At 50.6% G+C, this 15,900-nt stretch overlaps 1 protein-coding gene across 2 annotated transcripts; it reads right to left on the bottom strand.

Annotated features, from left to right (window-relative positions):
* Window positions 1-1,408: 1,408 nt before the first annotated feature.
* KDF1 (keratinocyte differentiation factor 1) lies at window positions 1,409-14,542 on the bottom strand. 2 transcript variants are annotated; one of them, XM_069578913.1, is made up of 4 exons: window positions 14,357-14,542; window positions 3,534-4,604; window positions 2,622-2,696; window positions 1,409-2,066 (listed from the first exon to the last, which is right to left on the bottom strand). In XM_069578913.1, exons 2-4 carry the CDS (start codon window positions 4,570-4,572, stop codon window positions 1,984-1,986), a joined length of 1,197 nt encoding a protein of 398 aa, XP_069435014.1. In that variant the 5' UTR covers window positions 4,573-4,604; window positions 14,357-14,542; the 3' UTR covers window positions 1,409-1,983. The 2 variants fall into 2 exon arrangements, with proteins under 2 accessions (XP_069435014.1, XP_069435013.1); XM_069578912.1 differs by having other exon boundaries at window positions 14,295-14,404.
* Between the last annotated feature and the right edge of the window lie 1,358 nt (window positions 14,543-15,900).

The following is a 15,900-nucleotide window of genomic DNA, read 5'->3' as shown; positions in this document are numbered from 1 at the left end:
CTCCGTCATGTCTGACTCTGTGACCCCATGGACTGTAGCCCGTCAGGCTACTCTGTCCATGGAATTCTCCAGGCAAGAATACTGGAGTGGGTTGCCTTTCCCTTCTCCAGGGGATCTTCCTGACTCAGGGATTGAACCCTGGTCTCCCGCTTTGCAGATAGGTTCAGCCACCAGGGAAGCAGTGGAAGTGCAGAGTTCTAACTACTGGGCTGCCAGGGGATTCCTGGGCTGTGGTTATTTTCAATCACAGAGGGCCATGACCTGGATGGAACAGCAGAGCCTAAGGAGGGGGCAGCTGTGTCACCGGTACTGAGCCTGCGGTCATGGCCACAGGGACCATCCAGTGTGTCCAGTAGGAAACTGAACAGACACACAGTTTGTCTAGTCAGCTTCCAAGGGTGTCCCTGAGGATAGGAGAAAGGGTGATGGGGGCGGCTGCAGGTGAAGTGGGGCAGAGAGGGGCCCCGGACACCTAGCTTTATCAGTGGGACTTGGCCATCGGGCCTGCTCTGGTCTCACTGAGGACAGACACACCCCTGTGTGTGAGGAGTGGCAGGAGCCTAAAGAATCCGCCTGCAATGCAGGAGACCCTGGTTTGATCCCTGGGCTGGGAAGATTCCCCTGGAGAAGGGATAGGCTACCCACTCCAGTATTCTTGGGTTTCCCTTGTGGCTCAGCTGGTAAAGAATTCGCCTGCAGTGTGGGAGACCTGGGTTCGATCCCTGGGTTGGGAAGATCTGAAGAAGGGAAAGGCTACCCACTCCAGTATTCTGGCCTGCCGAGGTCCCAAAGAGTCGGACACGACTGAGTGACTTTCACTTTTCTGAACCCAGCTGAGCACTGATGTCCATACAGGGGATCTGGCTTCTACCCCACGTGGGTCAGTTTGCCAGCTTGGGGGCAAAAGTGCCAAGAGGCCAGCTTCTGGGTACAGAGCCACAGTTACTAGTATGTGACCCTCTTAACTCCTTAATGCACCTGAGCCTCAGCCCCTGTGAAATAATGACCCCACCCTAAGAAGACACCAGGGATGCTCGGTGCTGTTGGCTCCAGGGAGAGACGGAGGGAGCCGCAGGCCTGAGGCGGGGTGGGTGGGGGCCGGGTTTGAGGAAGCTGCAAGGATGGCCAGAAGCGGCCACATGTGGGCAGTGTATTGGGGCAAAAGGCTTGCCTAGACGGACCTCTCAACCATGACAGAAGCCACTTGATAAATCCTTCTAAGGTACAGACCCTGCACTTGTCTCGATCTGGAACTCAAGGTGAGGAGTCTGAGAGACGGGCCTTACCGCTCTCAGTTTAGCCTTCTGACCTCAACCCCACGATACTAAGCCAGGCTGGATGCTCTGCATGGTCTGCTCCAGACAGCAGTCAGGCAAATGCGACAGAAAGGACAGCATGACGGCCAAGATGAGCAGACAGATATCTATTAAGTTTGTACTATGGTCACGTTAGTATGTAGAACAACCAGCCAAGAACCTAACTGCTCAACAGAACATAACGTGGAGTGGGCACTGCCCACAGAGTTCCAGACAGAGGCCCTGCCTGCCCTCAAACCCAATACATGTAAGACAAGCTTCTTTGAGCTGTTACCCCCTCTGTCCTGGGGACGGGGAGGACTGCATGATAGATTATGGGTTGTATGTTACAGGGGAAGCATGCTATGGGGGTGGAGTCGGGATTCAATCCCAGAAGTCCCCTCCTCAGCTTTTGCCTTCCATGACCCAGGCCTCCTGAAGACTGGGCAGGAAGGAACAGGCCCAGGCAGGGGCCAGGCCAGCGGGGGACCCCGGGGGAACGTGGACACCTCAGCCCAGTGAAATGCATGTGGCTCGGGAACCATTCAGCCAAGGCGGGAGGAGCCAGAGTGGGCACTGCTTCTGGGCTCACGGCTTTGCCTCCCACAAAGCGGGGCTCTGGTCCCTCTCTTCATGCTGTAGACTATACTTCTCTTGGATGGGGTGGCAGCACTGGGCCTGGCGAGGGTTAGCAGTACACCTGGAGCAGGGGTGCCCCTGAAGAGTCTGTGTCGGTGCCCTGGAAGGATGAGTCGTGGCTGGCAGGGTATCCTAGGGGGGGAGGAAGGAGGAAACAGGGGCTCAGAGATGGGGAGGAGCTCATGCAAAGCACTCGGGCAGGGAACACCTGCTGAAAAGAAACAGAGGGGGACTTGAGCCTGGGTCAGGCTCATCCTGGCTGGGTGAGCCACTCAGCTTCTTCACCTCTCTCAACCCGTCTTGCTCCCTGTAAAGGGGAATGACCCTGTTTCCAGGGGCTTGTGAAAGCCAAGAAGATAGCAGTAGGGACCACACAGGGTGCCTTTTCAGCATCGGTGGGTGCCCGCCTCCCCTGCCCTCCACTTTCCTCTCCAGCGACTGGGGTTTCAATTCAGGCTCTGGGCACCTGCCCGCCTCCTGGCTCAGGGGCATCCCCCTGAATCTCTCCCAGCGGAATCTTGGAGCCAGCCTGCAGGATGGGGATAGGGTAAGAGGCTGCTCGGGCCTCTCCTCCCTTTCTGATCCCATCCTCACCCACCCCAGGAGGAAGCTGGGAGAGGGGCAGGTTGGGGGCCGCGAGGGCTGTCCCCTCTCCTCTCTGCACTCCTCATCACGTCAGGACCAAACCTGGGGCTCCATAGGGTCTCAGCTTCCTGGCAATGGCATCTGCGGTCGTCTCCTGGGAGATCTGCACTGTGAGTTCTAGGGAGGGAACACGAGGGGCAGTGGTCATTATCACGTCCCTTCAATCTCACTCCCCACACTTCTTGCCCTGGACTGGGCTAGAGAAACATCGTGTGTGTGTGTGTGTGTGTGTGTGTGTGTGTGTAGAGAAATGAAGTTTACAAAACAACACGGAGTGTGTGTGTGTGTGTACATGCACTGGATCAGAGAAACATCGTGTGTGTGTGTGTGTGTGCTGGGTTAGAGAAACATCATATGTGTGTGTGTAGAGAAATGATGTTTAAAAAGCAACATGGAGTGTGTGTGTGTGTGCACACATGCTGGGTTAGAGAAACATTTTGTGTGCGTGTGTGTGTGCGCACACACGTGTTGGGTTAGGGAAATGTGTGTGTCTGTGTGAGTGTGTAGAAAAACGTTTAAAAAAACGACACGGAGTATGTGTTTGTGTGTGCATGTGCGCTGGGTTAGAGAAACATCATGTATGTGTGTGTGTGTGTGTGTGTGTGTGTATAGAGAAATGATGTTTAAAAAGTGACACAGAGGGTATGTGTGTCTGTCTGTCTGTACAATGGTGGATGGGGGGTTTGGTTAGGCCAGCACAGGTCAGAGGTCCAAATTCATATGGGTACCTGGGTCCTGTTAATCAGACTAGCTGGCTAGGCCTGGAAGCCCCTCTGGCAGGTAGCAGCGGGGGACAGAAGGAGCCTGTGAGGGAATGTAGAGAGCTGGAGAACCAGGTGGAGAAAGAGCTGGGACCAGCTGAGGGGTGGATCCACAGTGGCCAAAGAGCCCAGTGTAACCCTCCCTGGCGAAAGCCTCTTCCACTCCGCCCCTCGGGCCGTGCACCCCACCTACCATCCTGGCTGAGCCCTGAGGCCACCATGGTCTCGTGGCCGCTGTCTGGGGGAGCCGCAGCTGGGGCGGCCACCCGGCTTGAGCGCCCCTCTGCCGTCTGCGGTCGGGCGCGGCTCTTGCGGGTACTGATGCGAATGATGCCGCGCACCAGGCGGCCCTCAGCGTCCTGCTCATCCAGGTGGTAGTCCTGGGTGATGCTGCTGATAAGGTCCGAGATCTTACTGGTCTTCTCCAGGAACACAGTGTCTGAGGTGCACTTGGCCAGCTCGTCGATCTGGTGTACGCTGAACAGCTCTGTCAGCTTCTTGAAGATGAGCACGTCGATCTCTCGGCTGGACATGGAGCCACTGCCTATCTCAGGCAGGTCCAGGTCCGACTCGTGGAAGGAGTAGTACTCCTCAGAGCCCCGGGGACTGCTGGCGAGGGTGCTGGGCAGGCTGTGCCGCATGGGCGGGGGGTCAGCCAGTGGCTCCTTGCAGCAGGAGTCCGCGTCGGGGGCGGGGGAGGTGGTGCTGCGGTAGGGGTACACCGGGATGCCTTTGAGCTTGACGTCGGGGTAGCTGAAGCTGCTCCCCATGGCCGACTTGAGCCGCTGGCCATCCCGCCGGCTGGGAGGTGCACGGTCAGGGCTGGGGGGCACGCCGTTGTGCTCCTTGACCCAGTTGGCTTCGGCAGCCCCTTCAGGGGAGTCCCCCGAGGACAAGCAGGGGCTGCAGCCGCGTGCACAGGCCCCGCAGCGCTGGAGGCAGTCCCGGCAGCGGCGGAAGCAGAAGGCCGCCCGGCACCAGTCCCATACCCACGGTCGCCAGAGCAGGCAGCAGGCAGGGGGCTCGGGAGCCTGCTCGGCAGAACCAGAGATAAACGTAAGGCTCTCGGGCCCGTGGTGCCCGGGGTCCTTGGGGTCTGGTCTGCGGGTGCGGCGGCTCGGTGGGGCCCGGGGTGGCTCATCGTAGGTCTCCAGGCATAGTTCTGTGGGCCGCTCCCAAGGTCCCAAGCGTGGGGGCCCGGATGATGGGCGGGGGTGTCCGGGGCGGGGCATGGCTCACTGCATGGTCTGCTGAAGCCAGACGCCTGTGAGGGAGAGGCCAGGAGGGAGACAGGGTCAGAGGCTGTGACACGTGCCTGCGCTGAGACCTAAGGAGCTTCCCACTTCTGGCTTCTGAGGTCTGTGATGTGGATGGGCCCAAGTATGGTCACGAATCCTGTCCCCTTGCTTCCCCAAACAGGAAATTCTCTCTGGGCTCTAACCTATATATCAAAATCTCCTGGGATTTCACACGCATTGGGATGGCTACTATTAAAAACAGAAAATGACAAGCCCTGGAGAAGATATGGAGAGGGTGGAACCTTTGTGCATTGCTGGTGGGAATGCAGAGTGGCACAGCTGCTCTGAAAAATAGCATGGTACTTCCTTGGAAAGTTAAATATAAAATTATCATATAATCCAGCTGGGTTACACCCAAAAGGATGGAAAAACAGGCACTCAAGCAGATATTTGTATACCAGTGTTCTAGCAGCATTACTCACAATAGGCAGAGATGGAAACAACCCAGTGCCGATTGATGGATGAATGAATAAAAAAAAAAGAAGAAGAAGAAGCTGTATACACACAATGGAATATTATTCAGCCCTGAAAAGGAATGAAATTCTGATACATGCTATAACAAGGAACAACTGCTTCAAAATTGAGAAAAGAGTAAAACAAGACTGTATATTGTCACCCTGCTTATTTAACTTATATGCAGAGTGTGTGTGCTCAATCACTCAGTTGTGTCTGACTCTTTACCACCCCTGTAGCCTGCCAGGCTCCTCTGTCCATAGAATTTTTCCAGCAAGAGTACTGGAGTGGGTTGCCATTGCCTCCTCCAGGGGATATTCTCGACCCAGGGATTGAATTGTCTCCTGCATCTCCTGCATTAGCAGGTGGATTCTTTACCATTGCACCAGTAGAGTACATCATGCAAAATGCTGGGCTGGATGAATAACAAGCTGAAATCAAGACTGCTGGGAGAAATATCAACAAGCTCAGATATGCAGATGATACCATTCTAATGGCAGAAAGTGAAAAAGGACCGAAGAGCCTCTTGATGAAGGTGAAAGAGGAGAATGAAAAAGCTGGCTTAAAACTCAACACTCAAAACACTAAGATCATAGCATCCAGTCCCATCACTTCATGGCAAATAGAAGGGGAAAAAGTGGAAGCAGTGACAGATTACAGAGAAGGCAATGGCACCCCACTCCAGTACTCTTGCCTGGAAAATCCCATGGACGGAGGAGCCTGGTGGACTACAGACCATGGGTTCCGAAGAGTTGGACACGACTGAGCGACTTCACTTTCACTTTTCACTTTCCTGCACTGGAGAAGGAAATGGCAACCCACTCCAGTGTTCTTGCCTGGAGAATCCCAGGGGCGGGGGAGCCTGGTGGGCTGCCGTCTATGGGATCGCAGAGTCGGACACGACTGAAGCGACCTAGCAGCAGCAGCAGCAGTAGCAGTGACAGATTTCATTTTCTTGAACTCCAAAAGCACTGTGGACAGTGACTGCAGCCATGAAATTAAAAGTTCCTTGCTCCTTGGAAGGAAAGCTATGACAAACCTAGACAGCATATTATAAAGCAGAGACATCACTTTGCAGACAAAGGTCTGTACAGTCAAAGTTATGGTCTTTGCAGTAGTCATGTATGGATGTGAGAGTTGGACCATAAAGAAAGCTGAGGGCCAAAGAACTGATGCGTTCGAATTGTGGTGCTGGAGAAGACTCTTGAGAGTCCCTTGGACGGCAAGGAGATCAAACCAGTCAATGCTAAAGGATATCAGTCCTGAATATTCATTGGAAGGACTGATGCTGAAGCTCCAATATTTTGGCCACCTGATGTGAAGAACCAACTCATTGGAAAAGACCCTAATGCTGAGAAAGACTGAAGGCAAAAGGAGAAAGGGGCTGCAGAAAGTTAGATGGTTAGATAGCATCACCAACTCAGTGGACATGAATCTGAGCAAACTGGGAGATAGTGAAGGACAGGGGAGCCTGGAATACTGTAGTCCATAGGGTCACAAAGAGTCAGACATGACTTAGCAACTAAACAGCAAATAACGTAGATGAGCCTTGAGACATTATGCTAGGTGAAATCAGCATGACACAAAAGGACAAACATTTTATGGTGCCACTTATAGGAAATATCCAGAATAGTAAAAACGTACACTGGTGGTGGCTGGAGGCAGGGGGAGAGTGGGAAGTTAGTATATAATGGGCAGTTTCAGTTTGGGAAAATGAAAACGTTCTGGAGATGGACGGTGGTGATGATTACACAACAATGTAAATGTATTTAATGTCACATACAGGCCTGTAACATCAAAACCACTTAAAAATTAAAATGGCATATTTTATCTTAGATATATTTTACAAAGAAAAAGTTCCTGGGATCTCACTTTTGGGGTAACGGTCTCCCTGAGTTTCTTCCTACTGTTGGTAAGCCCACCAGCACAGAGCCTGAGGCTGCTCAACAAATGCCTTTCCATCTGACTTGCTACAGAACCTGATCCTCACCACTTTCCCTTTCTTCCCCTCCTCCTTCAGATCAGACTTGGGAATCAACAGGTCCCCTGTCCATGTTTCAGTATGACTCAGACTGGCTCTCCTATCAACATTTAACATCAAGCACTGTTTTGCTGCCTTTGATTAGACAAGAAAGCAAGCCTCAAAATGCATCTTCTTTCCCGTTTTGACTTGGTTGCTAGCAAGCTCAGATTTCACTGAAACTGGCCCTGTGTTAGGCACAATAGAACCAAAAATGAGTGAACTATAGATGATATTCCTGTAATTCACACATGTTTTGTAGGGAAAACAGATGCTTAAAAGCTAGAACACACAGGATATACGCAGTATTATGGGAGAAAATAACTCTGTCTGTGGGAACATTATGTCATGATGTATTTGGGAAGGTCCCTGATCACATTTCTGGCTCTAGGTGAGTGATCACACCAAGATTATCACGACCAAGATAATCACAATGGTGTGATCACTCACCTAGAGCCAGACATCCTGGAATGTGAAGCCAAGTGGGCCTTAGAAAGCATCACTTCGAACAAAGCTAGTGGAGGTGATGGAATTCCAGTTGAGCTATTTCAAACCCTGGAAGATGATGCTGTGAAACTGCTGCACTCAATATGCCAGCAAATTTGGAAAACTCAGCAGTGGCCACAGGACTGGAAAAGGTCAGTTTTCATTCCAATCCCAAAGAAAGGCAATGCCAAAGAATGCTCAAACTACCGCACAATTGCACTCATCTCACATGCTAGTAAAGTAATGCTCAAAATTCTCCAAGCCAGGCTTCAGCAGTACATGAACCATGAACTTCCTGATGTTGAAGCTGGTTTTCGAAAAGGCAGAGGAACCAGAGATCAAATTGCCAACATCTGCTGGATCATGGAAAAAGCAAGAGAGTTCCAGAAAAACATCTATTTTTGCTTTATTGACTATGCCAAAGCCTTTGACTGTGTGGATCACAATAAACTGTGGAAAATTCTGAGAGAGGTGGGAATACCAGACCACCTGACCTGCCTCGAGAAACCTATATGCAGGTCAGGAAGCAACAGTTAGAACTGGACATGGAACAACAGACTGGTTCCAAATAGGAAAAGGAATCTGTCAAGGCTGTATATTGTCACCCTGTTTATTTAACTTCTATGCAGAGTACATCATGAGAAATGCTGGGCTGGAATCAAGATTGCCGGGAGAAATATCAATAACCTCAGATATGCAGATGACACCACCCTTATGGCAGAAAGTGAAGAGGAACTAAAAAGCCTCTTGAAAGTGAGAATGGAGAGTGAAAAAGTTGGCTTAAAGCTCAACATTCAGAAAACAAAGATCGTGGCATCTGATCCCATCACTTCATGGGAATTAGATGGAGTAACAGTGGAAACAGGGTCAAGACTTTATTTTCTTGGGCTCCAAAATCACTGCAGATGGTGACTGCAGCCATGAAATTAAAAGATGTTTACTCCTTGGAAGGAAAGTTATGACCAACCTAGATAGCATATTCAAAAGCAGAGACATTACTTTGCTGACTAAGGTCCGTCTAGTCAAGGCTATGGTTTTTCCAGTAGTCACATATGGATGTGAGAGTTGGACTGTGAAGAAAGCTGAGGGCCGAAGAATTGATGCTTTTGAACTGTGGTGTTGGAGAAGACTCTTGAGAGTCTCTTGAACTGCAAGGAGATCCAACCAGTCCATCCTAAAGGAGGTCAGTCCTGGGTGCTCTTTGGAAGGATTGATGCTAAAGCTGAAACTCCAATATTTTGGCCACCTCACACGAACAGCTGACCCATTGCAAAAGACTCTGATGCTGGGAGAGATTGGGGGCAGGAGGAGAAGGGGATGACAGAGGATGAGATGGTTGGATGGCATCACTGACTCGATGGACATGAGTCTGAGTGAACTCCTGGAGTTGGTGATGGACAGGGAGGCCTGGCGTGCTGCAATTCATGGGGTCACAAAGAGTCGGACACGACTGAGTGACTGAACTGAACTGAACTGATCACATGGAGGACTTCCCTGGTGGCTTAGACAGTAAAGCGTCCACCTACAATGTGGGAGACCCAGGTTCAATCCCTGGATCAGGAAGATCTGGAGAAAGAAATGGCAACCTACTCCAGTACTCTTGCCTGGAAAATCCCATGGATGGAGGAGCCTGGTAGGCTACAGTCCACGGGATCGCAAAGAGTTGGACATGACTGAGTGACTTCACGTTCTTTCTTTCTCTCTGATCACATGGAAGGGTTTGCTGGGCAGTAACTATCCTTGGCCTAGATTTTCTGAGACATTAATCTTTTACTAATGTCCTAGAACTGGTGATGTGAAGGGAACCTGGGACTGAATCTCAGGCTATCTGTATTCAAGTCCCAATTCTGGCTTTAACAGATGATGTTTTTTGGTCAGATCAATGCTACCTCCCTACAAACAGCTGCTATTATCTCTCACCCAGATACTATCAAGGCCCCCATTCTGGCCACCTCTATTCTCTTCTACTCACTGCAGCCAGTGACAATTTAAAAAGCAGCAACAATGACAAACAATCATGAATCTGGAGGAACTAAGCAGACACCACTTTAATCAAGTGATCAAAGTTAACATTATTAATAATGGGACAAACCAACAGGATGTGTCTCCTGTCGGTTAAAGGATACAGCATCGCTTATGGAGTATTCCTGCCAAAAATGTATAACCTGAATCTAGTCATGAAAAGATATCAGACAAGCCCAAATTAAGAGACATGATAAGTATATGGAATGTGCAATCCTGGATTGAATCTTGGATTCAATCTAGATAATCGGTAAAATTTAAAACTAGACTGCATATTATTTAATACCATTATGTCAATGTTAAATCACCAATGTTAAATTCACTGTGAAATAAGACAGTGTTCTGATTCTTAGGCAGTGTACACTGAAGCATTTAGGGGTAAAGACGCATGGTGTCTGCAACCTAATCTCAAAGGGTTCCTCCCAAAAGGAAAGGTATGCGTAGACAGAGAAAGGGAGGGAATGTTAGGTGTGATGAATGCGGATGAGCAGGATACAGGAGTTCTTTATTCCTGCAACTCTTCAACCCATTCCCCCAGCTCCACTCAGCGCTCCTTCTCCAAGGACTCTCCAGAACCTCAAGTCAGATGGGAGCCCCTCCCCCCACAGCATTCTGCTTGGCTCTGAGTCAGCTGAGTTGGCCTTGAACCCATTGTTTGAAGATAAGCCTATATGACCCAAGGGGACAGGGACTGTGTCTGACTCCTTTCCGCATCAGTGTCCAGAACAGGGTTGGCACAGTAAGTATTTCAGGAGACTGATACATTCTGCATGACCTCTGGGTAGAACCAAGTCCATTAGGTAGAAAGAGAAAGGGCTTGGGCTCCAGGCTGACCGGAGTGGGGGAAACAGCAGTCTGGTCACAGTAAGGTGAAGTCCCCCTCCAAAGGTTCCCAAACTGAAACTGTAATAGGTGGCTTGAAAGTCCCTCACAGTCCAGAGAGGCAAGTGGTTAAAAACCCTCTGCCTTGGTTTGAGCAATGCTGGGGTGGGTATGGATTTATTCATTCACTCAATTAATGAATATTTACTGAGAGCCTACTGTATGGCAGACACTTCTAAATTCTGTGGATGAAGTGGTAAAACAGATAAAATTTCCAAACCTCAGGAGTTTGATTCTAGTGAAAGAGTTAATTATTGTAGCTTACCTTGTTTTCAATGCTTAAATGTACTCAACCAATTAATTCTCAGAACCCTATTTGTAGGTATTATTGTTGTCATTATACTGAGGCTAAAGAGAGGTTAAATAAATTGTCAAAGCCACACATCTGTTTGAACGCAAGTGGCCCACTTCAATTCATATGCAACCCCATCTATTATTTGAGAGGAAAGGGGCAGTTAGAGTGGTCAGCTGCCAATTCCATGGATGAACCTGTGCCCAAGGAGTGCTTGCATGGGGAGAGCCTTGAGTCTTGGGCTTAGCCCTTGGATCAAGAGGGTAGGCATATCTACCCTGTTTGAACTACACTGATCTCTGGGGTACCCAGGATTTGTAAGAACAAGAGGTTTCTATTCATGGTTTCGGTTACTGTCTTTTTCTCTACCTCCAAGGTTTTTTGAGTTGTCAGAGCTAGTGGAAGTGATGGAATTCCAGCTGAGCTATTTCAAATCCTAAAAGATGCTGCTGTGAAAGTGCTGCACTTGGTATGGCAACAAATTTGGAAAACTCAGCAGTGGCCCTGGGACTGGAAAAGGTCAGTTTTCATTTGAATCCCAAAGAAGGACAATGCCAAAGAATGTTCAAACTACTGCACAACTGCACTCATTTCACATGCTAGCAAGGTAAAGCTCAAAATCCTTAGGCTAGGCTTCAACAATATATGAACTGAGAACTTCCAGATGTATAAGCTGGGCTTGGAAAAGGCAGAGGAACAAGAGATCAAATTGCCAACATCCATTGGATCATAAAAAAAGCAAGGGAATTCCAGAAAAGCATCTAATTATCCTTCATTGACTATGCTAAAACCTTTGACTGTGTGGATCACAACAAACTGTAGAAAATTCTTAAAGAGATGGGGATACCAGACCATTTTACCTGCCTCCTGAGAAATCTGTATGCAGGTCAAGAAACAACAGTTAGAACTGGACATGGGAAAAAAAAAAAAAAGAACTGGACATGGAACAACAAACTGGTTCCAAATTGGGAAAGGAGATCGTCAAGGATGTATATTGTCACCCTGCTTATTTAACTTAGATGCAGAGTGAAATACTAGGCTGGATAAAGTTCAAGCTGGAATCAAGACTGCAGAGAGAAATGTCAATAATCTCAGATATGTAGATGACACCACTGGTATGGAAGAAAGCAGAGGAACAAAAGAGCCTCTTGATGAAGGTGAAAGAGGAGAGTAAAAAATTTGGCTTAAAAGTCAACATTCTCCAGACCCATGAATTCCTTGGCAGTCTAGTAGTTAAGACTTCACTTTCCAGTACAGGGGGTGTGGGTCACATCCCTGGTCAGGGAGCTAAGATCCCTCATGCCTCAAAAAACCAAACCATAAAACATAAACAATATTGTAACAAATTCAATAAAGACCAAAAAAAAAAAAAAAACAAAAACCACTCAACATTCACGAAACTAAGATCATGGCATTTGGTCCTATCACTTCATAGCAAATAGATGGGGGGAAAAATGGAAACAGTGACAGACTCTATTTTCCTGGTCTCCAAAATCACTATGGACAGTGACCGCAGCCATGAAATTAAAAGACGCTTGCTTCTTGGAAGGAAAGCTACGACAAACCTAGACTGCATATTAAAAAGCAGAGACATCACTTTGCCAACAAAGATCCGTATAGTCAACACTATGGTTTCTCCGCTAGTCATGTATGGATGTGAGAGTTGGACAATAAAGAAGGATGATCGCTGAACAATCAATGCTTTTGAGTTATGGTGTTGGAGAAGACTCTTGAGAATCCCTTGGACAGCAAGATCAAACCAATCAATCCTATGGGAAATCAACCTTGAATATTCACTGGAAGGACTGATGGTGAAACTGAAGCTCCAATACTTTGGCCATCTGATTCGAAGAGCCAACTCAGTGGAAAACACTCTGATGCTGGGAAAGATTGAGGGGAGGAGAAGGGGACGACAGAGGGTGAGATGGTTGGATGGCATCGCTGACTCAATGGACATGGGTTTGAGCAAGCTCCAGGAGATCATGAAGGACAGGGGAGCCTGGCATGATGCAGTTCATGGGGTTGCAAAGAGCTGGCCATGACTGAGCGACTGAATAGCACCACCACCATTCATCAAATTCATCCAACAAATATTTACTGAGCACCTACCATGTGCCCAAGGCTGGGCTAAATGGGCCAGAAACAGGCTCTAGCTCAAGAGAATTTCTGCTTTCTTTAAGTGCTCATAATTGCCCTGTAAGTATTATATCTCCACTTTATAGATCAGGACTCTGAAGCTCAGAGAGGTGAAGTGACTTTCCCAGAGACCAGGGAGGGGATGGAGCTGGATTTGTACTGTGGTCTCTCAGACTCTGGAGCCCCTGTAGTTTGTTCCACACCACACATCTAGAAGGGAGAGTGGGATGGAGGAAAGGGGACAAGACCTGGGGTAAGGACAGTGCCTGGCTTCAGTTTCCCACTTCTTTCTAGACCCTGAACCCTCCTGAAGTCAATCTCAGGCCGTTTCGTCCTGGCTCTATTTCCCCCTTGCTGCTTTCGCCCCCACCTCCAAAATCCTAGGAACATCAGTCTCTTGCTTCAGTAGGAGTTCCTGCTGTGCCTGGGGTAAGGCTTCTGGCCTCAGTTTTCTCATCTTTACCAAGGGGAGAGAAGAATACCTTCAGGGGCCACCTTCAGGTTTAAATGAGATATTGCGTTCAGGGGCCTTAGAGTTTGTGCCTGGCACCTGGGAGGGGCTGGGTCTCTGGGCACCTCCAGGCACTGCAGGGATGGTCCTCAGGGTCAGAAGCCCCCAGACCCTGGCACGCCCTCCCCAAACTTCTAACTGGGGCTCTCCCACTCCCCCTTAATCCTTGAGAACACACACATCGGAGGTCTCTCTCTGTTCCATCCCCTTCCTCCGAAGGTGACCAGGAGAGGCCCGGCCGCACCAGCCCAGCTTCGTCTGGCACACCCAACCGGCCGAGAGGGTCTCCCCAACCCTGCTCACCAAAACAGCCGTCGACTCGCGTGCCCGGGCATCCGTGCACCCTTGATCTCCGGCCCCAAAGTCTCAGCCCCCGACTCCCGCCCCCTCGGGCACCTAGTCCTGGGGGCAAGGGAGAACCAGATCCCGGCTCTGCCGCTCGGGCTAGCACAGCCCCTACACCAGCGGTGCCCTCGGGGCAAGCACCACACTCTCCGGCTGCAGGGGCCCTCCGCCCGCGGGAGGATCCAGCCTATAGACAGGGCCCCTCGGGGTGTGCATGGCCCCCGCTCCCCGCCCGCCCCCGCCTCCCCAGCAAGCACGGCTCCCACCTCAAGCCAGCGCCACCCTAAGGGCGAACCCGGCCCCCTCACCCCCCAGTCTGCCCGCCCAGCCTAGGCGCCCGCTCAGGCCGCTCCCTGGCCGGGCCCGGCCCGCGCACCCCGGAAGTGGGAGGGTGGCCCCGGAGGAACCGGCCCCGGGACCCTCGCCCGCCCGGCCGTAGCCTCGGGAGGGGGTCTTCCCACACTGGGGCCGCCCTGATTCGCGCCCCCTCGGGCCCGCGCGGGGCTTACCTGTCCCGCCAGGTGAGCCGCCTCCAGCTCAGCCCCTCCCCCCGCCCCCCCTCGCTGCTCACCTGGGGCGCAGGTGAGCGTCTCGCGGGAGCGCTGCACGGGCCGCCGCTGGGGACACACTTCCTGCCTCCGCGAAGCGTCTCCGCCGCGCACCTGGGCCGAGGCCCCGCCCTGGGAGCTGGGCGGGCAAGTTGGCCGGGCTCTGGCGCTCGACCTGCGGTCTCGGAGAGCAGCGCTCGGCCTACTCCGGTTAAATGAGGCCTGGAGGGCACCGTGGACAGACACTGGGCTCAGTCTTCTTTTCTGTTAAATGGGCAGATGGGCCTAGCAGTCTCTAGCGCCTGCCAGGCCTTAAAGGCTCAGCCCAAAGGGCATGTCTCCAAAGACGCCTTCCTTTTGGCCTGCGTGCTAACTCGCTTCAGTGTCCAACTCTGCAACCCAGTGTACTGTAGCCCCGCCAGGCTCATCTGAAAATGGGATTCTCCAGGCAAGAATACTGGAGTGGGTTGCCATGCCCTTTTTCAGGGGATCTTCCCAACCCAGGAATCGAACCCACGTCTTTTATGTCTCCTGCATTGGCATGCGTGTTCTTTACCACTCTGGCCACCTGGGAAGCCTCCTCTTTTACAACTGTGCCCGTCTGGTTTTCTGTTATATAGAGCAGTTCTCTGCAGTCCTTATCAAAATATTCAGCACACTATTCTCTTCTGTCTCCTCCTTTAGCCTCTGACTAGGGTATAGTCCTGTTCCCCAATGTTCTGGGTGTCCAGAGCAGGACCGGATACATAGTAGATGCTGAGCAGATATTAGGGGCTTCCCTTGTGGCTCAACTGGTAAAGAATCTGCCCTCAGTGCTGGAGACCTGTGCTCAATCCCTGGGTTGAGAAGATCCCCTGGAGAAGGGAAAGGATACCTACTCCAGTATTCTGGCCTGGAGAATTCCACGGACAGTCCATGGAGTTGCAAAGAGTTGGACATGACTGAGTGACTTACACTTTCAGCAGATATTCTCTGCTGAGTGAACCGCTGGGCTCTGATGTCTCCCTTTGTCCTGAGGGGGCCTGGTTCGCCTGTTCTGATCAGTTCACTTTCTCTGTTCCAGGAAATCTGCAGAGGAAGACAAGGGCCTCTGCTCTGGGGCCTAGGAGCAGGATGGAAGAGCAGGCTGGGGTGTGCAGTCATGAAATACATCCCAGATAAGCAGAAGTGGCCAAAATGGGCCATGATCACTGCATCCCACGGGGTCTCTGTAAGAGGCAATGTCATTGGGCAGCAGATGTCAGGGGTCGGATTATTCTAGGTTCCTACTCCTCTTAATACCAACTTCATAGCAACAATAGCAGCAGTGAACAAGTGACTTTTAGGGAGCATCTCCAGGATCCATGCTTAACCCTTTACTTGCATAGTATTATTTAATCCTTCCACCTGAGAATAACACCTCAGGTGTTATCATTTTCATTTTACAAGTGAGGAAACTGAGGCTTAGGAGGGGGAAATTATTTGCTCAGGCATTTGACCCAAATGGTGTAACTTTGGGCAAGACTTCCTTCTCCAAATCTCATCTGTGGAAATAATAGTAGCTCTCTCCAACTGGGAGAATTTCAAA

Source organism: Ovis canadensis, chromosome 2 (assembly GCF_042477335.2).
Source record: "Ovis canadensis isolate MfBH-ARS-UI-01 breed Bighorn chromosome 2, ARS-UI_OviCan_v2, whole genome shotgun sequence".
In the NCBI taxonomy this organism is placed as follows: Eukaryota; Metazoa; Chordata; class Mammalia; order Artiodactyla; family Bovidae; genus Ovis; species Ovis canadensis.
Note: the sequence above shows the minus strand (reverse complement) of the source record. Positions and strands in the feature narration are given on the sequence as shown.